The sequence below is a fragment of the Hevea brasiliensis genome, chromosome 11, assembly GCF_030052815.1.
Source record: "Hevea brasiliensis isolate MT/VB/25A 57/8 chromosome 11, ASM3005281v1, whole genome shotgun sequence".
Taxonomy (NCBI): domain Eukaryota; kingdom Viridiplantae; phylum Streptophyta; class Magnoliopsida; order Malpighiales; family Euphorbiaceae; genus Hevea; species Hevea brasiliensis.
Genome location: NC_079503.1, coordinates 4,133,284 through 4,145,762, shown reverse-complemented (window position 1 = coordinate 4,145,762; position 12,479 = coordinate 4,133,284). Strand labels below are relative to the sequence as shown.

The 12,479-nt window shown below is 37.0% G+C and overlaps 2 protein-coding genes across 2 annotated transcripts; one reads left to right on the top strand and one right to left on the bottom strand.

Moving 5' to 3' along the window:
- Window positions 1–2,827: 2,827 nt before the first annotated feature.
- Window positions 2,828–6,234, top strand: LOC110655086 (probable pectinesterase 53). Its single transcript, XM_021811260.2, has 5 exons — window positions 2,828–3,466; window positions 3,769–3,958; window positions 4,054–4,260; window positions 4,891–5,126; window positions 5,988–6,234. Exons 1-5 carry the CDS (start codon window positions 3,033–3,035, stop codon window positions 6,133–6,135), a joined length of 1,215 nt encoding a protein of 404 aa, XP_021666952.1. The 5' UTR covers window positions 2,828–3,032; the 3' UTR covers window positions 6,136–6,234.
- Window positions 6,235–6,597: 363 nt separating this feature from the next.
- Window positions 6,598–12,393, bottom strand: LOC110655085 (putative ABC transporter B family member 8). Its single transcript, XM_058130092.1, has 7 exons — window positions 12,385–12,393; window positions 11,731–12,188; window positions 9,378–9,918; window positions 9,124–9,303; window positions 7,735–9,024; window positions 7,228–7,646; window positions 6,598–7,138 (listed from the first exon to the last, which is right to left on the bottom strand). Exons 1-7 carry the CDS (start codon window positions 12,391–12,393, stop codon window positions 6,787–6,789), a joined length of 3,249 nt encoding a protein of 1,082 aa, XP_057986075.1. The 3' UTR covers window positions 6,598–6,786.
- Window positions 12,394–12,479: the final 86 nt, after the last annotated feature.

The following is a 12,479-nucleotide window of genomic DNA, read 5'->3' as shown; positions in this document are numbered from 1 at the left end:
CCATTTAATGATCAATAATGGAGTAATGTGGATGGTCTGTTTTCATTTGAGAACTGTGGGTTTGGACTTTGTGGGATATCCTTGAAGCCCTTGCTATGTTGGTATTCTTGGACAGTAAGGCAATGATAAAAAATTCCTTATTTTGAAGTCATGCTTTAATTCTATGGTTCAGGCTTCAGCAGAATAAGAACATTTTACCCTAATAAATATGATATATTTTTAAATTATTTCAAAAAGTACCCTTTGACTCTTATGCCACTCCAGCTGATCCCATGTGCCTATCAGAAGAAGAATCGGATCAGCTATTATTAGATGGCTGGTGGAATTTAGCCTGGGCAAATAATGTCTGGCATTTGGTTCTCTTTCCACATAAGCCATTTGTTGGTTTTTTATTTTTTTTATATGGAATTTGGCTTCTGTCTTGCTATTTTTTGAGTGTTGCATCTCACCATTTCGTATTTAATTTTGTGTTTTCATATATGATTTTGAATGTTGCATTATTACTACATATATAGATGATAAATAAATCATGCAACATTGTACTTAGTAATCAATGCATTCATTAACTTAGAATGATAGGATGGTTGATTACCAAGGATAGCATTGCTTGCTGAAGTTATCTGGTAAGTGTACTGAGCTATAAGAGAAGTTGTCAAGTAGAATATGGTTATAGGTGATGATAGTAGTTTCTTTAAAGTTTTAACGAAGTTTAGACGTAATTATGAAATTGGTTATGCACTTTATTTGGATCAGAAGGCCTTATTTGGTTTTTGGCATTGATATTGTTTTATGATGTTACCGTTCTAGCGAGATAAATTGTTTTGAGATGCATATTTGATATGGATTTTGATGTTGGATCCAATTCGTACCTTGATATACCCTTTTTGGATTAAGGTTGAGGTTATAATTGCTGATCTGAAGAGAGATTTAGCAAGTCAGCCTTTTGTGTGGAATTTCTAGAATATATGCAATATTTTCTTTGTCAAATTCCAAGCTCAGTATAGTGTATGTGAACTACGTATAATGTATGTATATTGTACATATTCATGTTAATTCACCACTTAGGACTTGTGAGGCATGTCTGACAGCTCTAGACACTCTCCAAACTTCTTGTTATACATATTTCACATAAACCACAGGTCCATTTACAGTTCCCGACTTCGCATGGTCATGAGAGGTAGGTAGCACTTGGAGATCCAATATCTGCATATGGATCCCCATCGTATATCTGCTGATGGAGATCGAACATGATCTGGTGTTCTGCAGGTGGGTAAGTCATAACTCTCACATTCCTTTCCTATATTCATAGGAGACGATGTGTTGTAAGAAGAGTGGATAAATATGATATAATAAAGAAACGTTATATTTTGCTTTCAAATCTCATATGGTCATAGCCGGTTACATCTATCTCTAACTTTGGAGAGAGAATTTCTCTTATTTCTTCCCGTTTCTCTTGATGTCTCTTCTTTGTTGTACGACAGCCTTTCTCTGCCCCATTCAAGCAGGGACGACTTTATTCCCTAGTCCAAGATGTGAGTTCCTTCTTTCTCACCTCCAAGTTGAGTTGTATATAGTGTGCATGGTTTTTGCATACAGGTTGGCCTTTGTCGAGAGGGACTCTGAAAAGACATGCTTTGTGTGTGGTTGGTTCAAGACTTTGTAGCTGACTGACTGTCTCTAGGTTTGGCCGTGTAGGGTTTTCCTATTGTTGTTGCATTGTACCTCCGGGGTTCTTAGGCCAACCGTCTAGTGGCGGCTGACTCTTAAGGCTACATGTGGAACTCGTAATTTGGCATTTGATATTGTGATGTACTGTCATTTTTACCTTATTCATGATTTGTGTATTAAATTGTTCCTTTTCAAGACGTTAAGGGAATCTTATGATCCGATTGGGAAGCTTAGCCCTTGTTTAACTCCTCCATTACTGTGAACTTCGCCTTAGAAGACAAAGGTACTGCTACACCCGTCAGAATAGGATTGAGGGGCCGGCCTTTCAACTAAAGAACAAATAATGGATGTTCCAGCAAATCAATCAGTTTCAGTTTCAGCGACTGTTTAATGAAAAGTTGGAAACAGTTCCTTAGCTTTGATAATTCTAATCCTCATTTCCTACTTCCAGGTGAAGCATTTGGATTTTGGAACGCCAAATTGCATGATATCACCTTTTTCTCTCTGTCTGGTCATGTGACTTTTCCATGTTAATTAAAGATCACACTGTCCGCAGTATCCAGTGGACTACAAACGTTCAGTCCCTGTGCTTCTGGTCTATCGAATCGTGGCAATCAGATGGCATGCATACAATTTTATTATTCAAAGGTCTAATTACGCATCCATAAACTTAGGGATACTCCAACAACATTATCTGTGTCATTTGATTATATTCAAGAGGTTATACATGAATGTACGCAATTCAGTTTTATGTTGATTTTCAATATATCCTGTAAGTGTTGCCTAACGATGAGAGCGCATTAGTGTTTTGTAGGAAGGGGCCAGCACTATATACTTGAATTTTGTCCATGTAATTTAAAAGGACGATTACAGAAATGGCTCCAACTATTTTTTTGGTTTAATTATTGGACGGTCATGATTCAATGTTAGGTAATACAAACAGACCCACAAGAAAGAATTAAAAGTTGGTTGATTAAATAAAAACAAAAAGGCATTAACTAATAACAATAAGCCAATTATCCATTAATTATCCATCCTTTGAAGAAAGAATATATTCACCTTCACACACCAACACAAGCAGAGACACTCACGGGCACCACAAAACAACACCTACAAAAAGCGAAAAGTTTTTTGTAGAAACAACGTTTTTTTATAATCAACAGCTCTCTTTGTGGCCTAGATTGTTTGCCTTCTCTCTCTCTATCTCTTCATGGATGTCAGTGGAAGCACCCGTGACCTCTCACTCTCCCTGTCAATGATTCTCTCTTCTAACAATGTCACTTACCACCTAAGCCAAAGTACCAAGTACTTGTAGCTTCCTACCTTATGCATATATATACCATTTAGGCCCAGCCTGTTTCTACATGACACCCTTCTCCAAATTTTACTTTCTTCTTCTCATTCTTGTTCAGAAAAAAGAGAAAAAAGAAGAAGAAATGTCAAAATCTCATAATGTTTTCTACATCTTCTTTCTTTTTATTCTCCTTCATAATTCAGGCCTCTCATTAGGCCATTCAAAAGGAATTAGACCCCGGAAGTCTCCTGGGAATCTTCCAACAATAAACGAGACTAGAGTCCAGTTCTCTGAACAGCAATTCATGAAGTGGGTCAAGTTTGTTGGCAGCTTAAAGCACTCCCTTTTCAAGGCAGGAAAGAATAAGCTCTTTCCTTCTTATAATCTTGTTGTGGACAAGAATCCAGCAGCTGGAGATTTTACATCCATTCAAGACGCTATTGATTCTCTTCCATTCATTAATCTTGTGAGAGTGGTCATCAAGGTCCATGCAGGAGTTTACAAGTGAGTTATTTCTTTTTCTCCCACTCGGGCATATTTTCTTGTCCTTATGTTTCTTGGCGGTCTTCTGGTTTTGGCTTTGGCTCTGCCAAATTGGTCTGCTTGTGCTGAAGCATGGATTCTAGAGTCGTTTGTCTATATTCACTTCTATGTTATTTCTTGTTCATTGTGATAAGTAGATGAAATTGATTCCAGGTTTTATTTTATGTTTTGTATTTTTCCTTCAATCAAAATGCTTGCCATTGACTAATAAATAGTATAGGAAATGGGTTTATTTTATTAAAGATATGAAATAACTTTTGCAGAGAGAAAGTTAATATACCTCCCTTAAAATCCTTCATAACCATAGAAGGAGCAGGAGCAGATAAAACAATTGTACAATGGGGAGACACTGCTCAAACACCAGGGGCGAAAGGGCAACCTATGGGGACCTACAATTCTGCAACTTTTGCTGTGAATTCACCTTATTTTATTGCCAAGAACATTACATTCAAGGTAATCCAGTCTTCATCATCTCCTTCTACCGCTAAAATATATATTCTCTGTCCCTCTTTTTCCCTCTCATTATATATTCAAGAAATATGGAGCAGAATACAACACCAGTGCCACCACCAGGAGCAATAGGAAAGCAAGCAGTAGCATTTAGAATATCAGCAGATACAGCAGTTTTCTTGGGGTGTAGATTCTTAGGAGCACAGGACACACTATATGATCATCTGGGCAGGCATTATTACAAGGATTGTTACATTGAAGGTTCTGTGGACTTCATCTTTGGGAATGGCTTGTCTTTATTTGAGGTCTGATTCTTTCCTACCTTTGTTAATTACTTAATTTCCAACGTTTTTTCTTTTTAAATTAGGGGAAGATCGTATATTTTAACTCACACAAGCAGCCTATGCTTAACTGATCAGCCAATAATTTTAATATGCATATTTTTTTCATAGCAATTTTAAAATACTTAATAATTATATACCTACTCTTTCTTCTTACTATCTTGGCTAAAAGAATTTATTTAGCTCTGTTGGATTATTCGACCCAAAGAATAATAAAAATATGTGAATCTCTATGACTGTTATTCCATCATATAGGACATATTTTTTATGTAATGGCAGATATAATTAAGCTGGCTAAGGTCCAGATTTAGATTGAAATCAGTGGTTTTATTTTCAGAATTAGACTGAAGAGTCTTCTGATCCTAATTTAATTTTAATAATAACAAATGGGGTCATGAATTTAACTTTTGGACCAGTCCCTTGAATATCCAAAATCTCTCTTAAAGTCAAAAAGGGTGTATCATTTCTCAAATAATTGAATATGTAATAATTCATTGATTTAATGTTTTCGATGTAATAATAAGATTTGATTAATGTTTGATTGTGTTGAAAAATAGTTGTAAAGGAAAGAAAATAATAGAGTTAGATTTGCAGGGTTGTCACGTGCATGCAATAGCACAGAATATTGGAGCTCTAACAGCACAAGGAAGAGGCAGTATCCTGGAGGACACGGGGTTTTCATTCGTGAACTGTAAGGTCACGGGGTCAGGAGCTCTGTACCTTGGAAGGGCATGGGGTCCTTTTTCAAGAGTCGTGTTTGCTTACACTTACATGGACAACGTTATCATACCTAAAGGCTGGTATAACTGGGGAGACCCTACCCGTGAAATGTAATTCCTTCTCTCTATCCTCTCCTCCATCTGTTATTTGAATCTATCATAAATAAGCATACAGAAAAGGGTTTCAAACCACGAGGGGTAGCTCGGATGGTAAACGAGATCCATGGGCGGACTGTGAGAAGCAAAACAAACTATGCCTCTTGTGGTTAGGAGAGTCTCATCTCACCACCCCAAGCCGGGATTAGTCTCATATGCATAAGCGGGCAAGGACACTCGGGGATATTCCAAAATAATATAAGTATCTATCATGCATCAACACATCAGAATTGAAATTTTTTAAATTGAAAGCGTACAATTTTGAGCAAATGGTCATGATTGCACAGTTGCTTTTTGGAGGTACTGATTCATTTTTTGTTTTATCCAAAATGGGAGCCTTAGTGGAAATTTGGACGGAGCCACACCTTCCTCCATAATCTGCACTTGATAGGTTTAGGTGAGAAACAGCTTTTCTGCAGATGAATGACCTAAATACCCACCAAAATCTAACCCAACATTCTCCACTTACTTTAATCCATGGGTAGATTATGCAAATGAGGACAAAAATGGACGGTCAGAATTGGGGGAAACCATACCCATGAACATATATATGTCCTTTACTCCTTTTCCTTCCCTAGGACTGCATAATCTACGTGTAATGCACCTCTAAAGATTGCATAGAAAAAAACTATGCATTATTCCTTGCTTGTGCTAGCCTATTTAAAATTTAGGCCACGCCAGAGCTGCATAGACATGGAAACCTAATCCCTGGCTTGTTATGTTCAGGTTTGGCATTTTCAGCTTGTCCAGAGCAAAGTGTCCAAATGCATGAGGCTTTTATAGGTTTCGGTGCTAATGGCTGTTTTGGTTTGGCAGGACTGTGTTCTATGGGCAATACAAGTGCACAGGACCAGGAGCTAGCTTCGCAGGGAGAGTCTCATGGTGTAGAGAACTCACTGATCAGGAGGCTAAGCCTTTTATTTCCCTCAGCTTCATTGATGGGTCTGAATGGATCAAAATATAAACGTATTTATATTTTTCACAGTTTAATTTTATGTCCTTGTCAATTAGCATTTGTAAAAGCCATCGTAGTGATAATTTTGATCCAAAATTTATATGCAAACCTTTTTTATTCTTTTTTTTTTTTGGGATTTGATGAAATAGATGAGTATTCCTGTATTAATTTGGAATCCATAACTCGACTTCAGGAGATTTAAGAAATCAAATTAAGCACATTACCAGAGGAAAATGATCGACTGCAGCAAAATTATTCGATTCTTATGTAGCTTTGTACATATTGACTTGGGCCTGGGCCTTAAAATCCAGTTACAAATCAATTAAAAACAAGCTTTTACCCACTTTTCTCATTTGGGTAGGCCCTGATCCACTATTTTGCTGTTGCCACTCCAAATTATATATTTTTTCTATATATATATATATATATATTATTTTTTTTTTGTCATGAAACTCAATGACAAATAGAGGCTAACATTAACTATGAATATATAACATTTTATAGTTGCTTTTTTCTTATTTACAATACATATAACACTCTAGTTACTATTTTAATTGCTATTGCCAACCCTCTCTTACTCTCACATTTGCGCATGCCTACTGGTGCAATTACTTATCGGCCGTGGTTACAAATTAAGGCTTCATAGGCTAACCTGTACATCTAGGTCTGAAGGGTGGCTAGGTTAAAGAAGGCACCTCGCTTGTTCTTGAGCTGACCATAAGTTCCTCGCTCTATCACCTGCCCATCTGCAACAAAGGCAATGGAATCCACCTTCTTGATGGTGTTAAGCCGGTGAGCCACCACGATCGTGCTTCTTCCGACCATGATTCGGTCTAATGCTTCTTGCACAACTTGCTCGGATTGCACGTCAAGTGCACTTGTTGCCTCGTCTAGTAATAGTATTGTTGGGTTGCGAATTATAGCTCTTGCAATTGCTATTCTTTGCTTTTGTCCTCCTGATAGCTGCACTCCTCTTTCCCCAGACTCCGTCTCGTAGCCATCTTTCAATGATCTGCACCGCCGCAATTTAGTCCAAAAGTTAGTACATTTATTAAAAGAGGGTCACGGTTACTTTAATTGAGAGTTAATTTTAGGTCTCACGAAATGAATTCATGAGCATTGGCGGCCCTGGCAGCCTCCACCACCTCATTCTCGGATGCGTCAAGCTTTCCAAACACAATGTTGTCGCGGATGCTGCCAGAATACAACACTGGCTCCTGGCTCACAAGCGCTGTGTGCCTCCTGTACCATTGAACATCTAATTCCCTTATGTCTACTCCGTCTACTTTAACTGAACCTCTGTCAACATCATAAAATCTTTGAATCAATCCAATCACGGTTGATTTACCACACCCGCTTTTTCCTACTAGTCCTACGCTTGTGCCTGGTTTCACCTCCAAAGAAAATTGGCGCAATACTAAGGTCTCTAGCCTACTTGGATATGCAAAATCAACCTTCTTCATCTCTATCCATCCAGTTATTTTTTCTAGCTTCGTTCCAGCACTAGAACCATCCCCCACCTAAAAGAAACCGCAAACGGATTCAATTAATTGATAAAATTTAACGTGAAACAATGATCAGATAAGAATTGTAAGTAATGTAACTTACATGGGAAGAGACTGAAATGCGAGACTGCCTGTCAAGAATTTGGAACAGAGATGCCACTGCCATGGAACCTTTGGCTAAATCAGAAGTCATGCTTCCTGCCTCAGCTATAACCTTTCCAGTGCTTACCAGAATAAAGAAGGTTTTAAACACATCTCCAGCTGATATCTCTCTCTTTTCCACTAGAGTTCCTCCAAACCAAAAATCTAGAGCCCATGACATGAAAGTTAGGCATTGAGCAGACCCCATACCAATTCCTGCTAGCCATGATTTTTTCCTTGCCTCCTTCCTTGGTTCCTCTTGAGCCTTATCAAACAGTTGAAGTACCTTTTCAACACTTCCAAATGAAGTAACAATTCTATGGTTATAGACTGCTTCTGCTGCTATTTGAGTACTATGATTTTGTGCCTTGACAAAATTTGTTGCGATACTAGAGAGCAAAACTTTTCTAGTATAGAAACATAGAATTGTGAGGGGCTGTACCGCGATCATGACAAGTGCAAGCCTCCATGCCACAACTAGCCCCATGATCATTGCTATGGTAACAGCAGAAGTAGTTTGAACTGACAAAGAAACTCTGTCCGCGACAAGGGATTTAACCATAGAGGCCTCACTGCTCAATCTTGAACATAAAGCCCCACTAGAGTTATGCTCTTCATCAAACCAAGCTGCCTCAAAAGTCAAGATCTTCTCTAGCATTCTCAATCGAATTCTCTTGGTTAGCCTCTCACCCATAAAAGAAAAATTGTAGTGTTGTATAAGATTTACCGTGATGGAAATCAAGGAAAGTGAGCAAAATATTAAGGAGTATGTACGTATTCGATCATTCACTTCATCGTGGCTCGGTGCAAAGAAAGCTGCAATCATGCCACCAATGGTTAAGGCATACACAGGTTGCACAGCACCAAACACTATAGCTGAGAGGCTTCCTATTAGGCCTTGCTTCCATTCAGGAGCGTTCAAGGAAAGAAGCCGAGAGAAGGAAGGTGGGAGGTGAGATACAGGTTTTGGGCTGTCAAAAACAGGTAATGGTGAACCAAAGATAGCTGGGCTCGATCTTCCTGTGCTTATCCGCCCAGCACTGCTTCTTGCAACTGAAGAAACGCGTGCTTGATCAGGATTTTGTCCGTGGTCATCACAGTTGAATTGTCTCTGTAACTTTACAAGATTCGCATAATGGCCATTTTTTATGTTAATGAGATCATTGTGTGAACCTATTTCAGTGATGCATCCATTGTTAACGACTGCAATGATGTCTGCATTTCGAATTGTTGAGAGCTTGTGAGCAACCACCTAATAATGGTTCAATACCAAGCATAGTTAGACAAACATTAAAGTAGCTGTGACAGGTAATTAATAATGCTAAACGCATGTAGGACCACCGATAATTACCAATGTGGTTCTTCCCATGGAGGCTTGATCAAGAGCATTTTGGACTAGTGTTTCTGATTCAGAGTCAAGAGCACTAGTTGCTTCGTCAAGTAAGAGAATCACAGGGTTCCTGATGATGGCTCTAGCAATGGCAATTCGCTGCTTTTGTCCACCGGATAAAAGTGCTCCTCGTTCCCCAACCTTTAAACCTAAGCATGTTAGATTTAAACTGAAACCAGTAGGGTCCATTAATAGATAAAACAACTTGAAGTTACCTTTGTTTCATAGCCCTCTGGAAGCTGCCTTATAAAGTTATGAGCATTTGCAGCAGTAGCTGCAGCTATGACTTCATCCATGGTGGCATCAAGCTTGCCAAACATTATATTCTCTTTAATTGATGTCCCAAATAATGCATGCTCTTGACTAACAAGACCCATTTTTCCTCTTATCCATTTCAGATTCAGTGTTCTTATATCAACACCATCAATCCTCACAAATCCATCATTGCAATCATAAAATCGCTGCACCAATGCAATGGCCGTGGACTTTCCACTTCCGCTTGCACCAACGAGGGCTACTGTTTTTCCTGCTTCAACTTTGAGGCTGAAGTCTTTGAGGACAGTGGAATCCGGACGAGATGGATATGTGTATCTGACATGTTGGAATTCAATTTCGCCTTGTATTTCGTCTATTACAAGTCCTTTCGTATCTTCACTATCAATTTCTGGAACTCGATCAATCCTGTGGAATATTTGCGTAGCAGCAACAGAAGCTTCTGTGAAGTACTTCAAATCAGGAAGTGCCATTCCAAGGGCTCTGCATTGCATGCATTTACTGGCTAATTAATATAAATTTTTATTAAGAAAATAAATGTTGGTAACATTATTGTTTTCTAGCAGAGAATGATTATTATTCATAATCTATGGCAAATTAATTAAAGCCACATATGTATACCTATTTCTGATAAGGAACAATGCTATGAGCAATTTTTTCTTTTACCTCCAACATTCATTAATTATATAACAATTTTTCTTTGAACCCAATATACCATAAACTCAATAAATAAATATATATTTATTTGAGATCCGTATATTTAATAAATGAATTCTTTCATATCCATTTTAAGTCTATATGAAAGGTTAAATTTAAATTAAAAAAATTCATTAATTATATTAATGGGCTATTTAAAAGAATGAAAAAAAAAGACAAAAATAAAGAAAACACTCCATTGAAGTAAAAAAATAGAATATTGACTTATCAAAATTCTCTTTTATCATAGAATAATTTGACTGCATGCCTTAAAAAGACTGGTGGCTATTGATGATTGGCTGAATATTCGCAAAGGTTTCAAAAGTATAAAAGTGCATTTGGATTAATAAATATTAAAATACATTGTCATATTCATCAAGAAGTATATATATATCATCATGAAATATTAATCTACGTTCTTCTTGTTTACTACGATTCAAAACTATACAATGGAAAAGGTGTTGAATTCATCCCTTCGTATACGTTTATTATAAAGACAACCTTGAAGCACTTTACAGCTAAACGAATAACTATAGGTATATGGCATGAATATTCTCTATAATTATATGTATATATTGTAAATCAGCAGAATTTTAGTGATAAAGAAACATAATTATTCAAAATAAGACCAAGGCTAATAAATCATCCAATGAAACTCAAGCCAATAATCATATATTGTTATTAGCAAAATTAATAATGGTCTGACCATCTGATAGTTTAATAATTGAGTGTCTGGTTTCATAATACAGGAGGTCAAGATTCAAACGCTAACAGTCTTCATCCCTTTAAGAATTTCTGAAATATAAAATAATAATAATAATAATTTTTTTTTTTTTTTTTTTTGTTCACATTTTTAATTTTTTTTTTTTTAAAGATAAAGGCAAAAAAAAAAAACATTTTTTTTGACCAAGGTAAGCGGACATAATTTGTTTCTTGACTATTGAGTTCCAAAATAATAGTCAGCAACACGTACAAAGAACCCACAACCATTGGGCTTAAAAGAAACTTTTAAGTAGTGGGATTTTATTATCATAATCCTCATGAGATAAAGGTCTAATAAAAGTCTGTCATTTTTCTTTTTCCGTATGAATCGGTAAAGGGAGGGACAAATCTACATACACACTACAAAGAAAAGTAAAACCAGAGACCAACCAAGACAACAAATTTTGTTGAAGCTGATAATAAAGGAGGCTTGGAACCCTACCATCAAGTCCATACCTCCCACATATATAGCTAGCTCTTAGCCCCATCAACTAAAGGTTGATGAATCCGTCATCCAATGTAAAGTGTAAAGAGTCAAACAGAATGTGGGGTTTGTTCCCTTCATCAACCGCTTTGTGGAAATTAAGGAAGAGACCTATTTCTGGGAATTGTGGTTCAAAGGCTTAATTACTAGGCATAACTTTCCCATGAAAATTAAATAGGACTCCATCAAATCTTTGATATGATTAAACAACATTTGAAAATGATAAATAGTGAATATCCACTTAGCATGCTTTATTTGTTTTATAGTAATTAACCTGATAGAAATGAGTCAATATGCTTGAAAATTAACTAATTTAAAGGAAAATATAATGCAAAGGAATTAAAGGCACATACAGTCCACCCAATATGAAGGAAATGCCACCAGCATAGATCCTCCCTCCACTTTCTCCTTTGTACATAACCAATCGGCTTCCATACCAAGCGAGGAAAGCCCATATTGCGAAGGAAAGACCAGTGCTCCCTACCGCAAGGCCTTTCGCTATGCCTTGCTTGATTCCCAGCTTTGACGTCCTATCCAAAATTGCTGAATATCTATCAACAATCCTCTTCTCAGCAGTGAATGCGTAAACAGTCTTGATGGAGCTTAGGGCCTGCTCAACAATGGCGTTCGCTTTTCCATACTCTTTGTGAGCTTTCTTGGACAAGTAGAGAAGGTATTTCCCGTAAATCATTCCAGGGATAATTAAGAGAAGTAGAGTTGGGAAGGCTACTAGAGACAGCCTCCATGAAAAGTAAGTGGAGAATGCAAGTCCAGAGATGAACACAGATGCGTGCATCAAAAATATGGGCACCTGAAAAATAAGAGAGATCATTTAAAATCAAGTGCAAATTCATAAATTAGCCATAATAAATTATTAATTGATGGATACAGATCTTAGAAACTGTATACTTTGGAAAATACACATCGAGTAGAAGATCAAAAAAAGAAAGAAATTTATACAGTTTCCAAATCTAACCATAATTTATCATCCAATCAAACATTTTTACAGTGCCCATAAATTCTTGAAGAGACTATAACGAAATGTTATTGGATTATTATGATATTCAGTTCTTAAGAAACTTGATATAAGAGCAACCCTTTT

Coding starts and splice junctions, on each gene's coding strand:
- LOC110655086 (XM_021811260.2), top strand. CDS start 3,033: ATGACACCCTTCTCCAAATTTTACTTTCTTCTTCTCATTCTTGTTCAG. Junction 3,467..3,768: donor GTCCATGCAGGAGTTTACAA/GTGAGTTATTTC, acceptor TAACTTTTGCAG/AGAGAAAGTTAATATACCTC. Junction 4,261..4,890: donor ATGGCTTGTCTTTATTTGAG/GTCTGATTCTTT, acceptor TTAGATTTGCAG/GGTTGTCACGTGCATGCAAT.
- LOC110655085 (XM_058130092.1), bottom strand. Junction 9,025..9,123: donor CCATGGGAAGAACCACATTG/GTAATTATCGGT, acceptor AACCATTATTAG/GTGGTTGCTCACAAGCTCTC. Junction 7,647..7,734: donor GCATTTCAGTCTCTTCCCAT/GTAAGTTACATT, acceptor GGTTTCTTTTAG/GTGGGGGATGGTTCTAGTGC.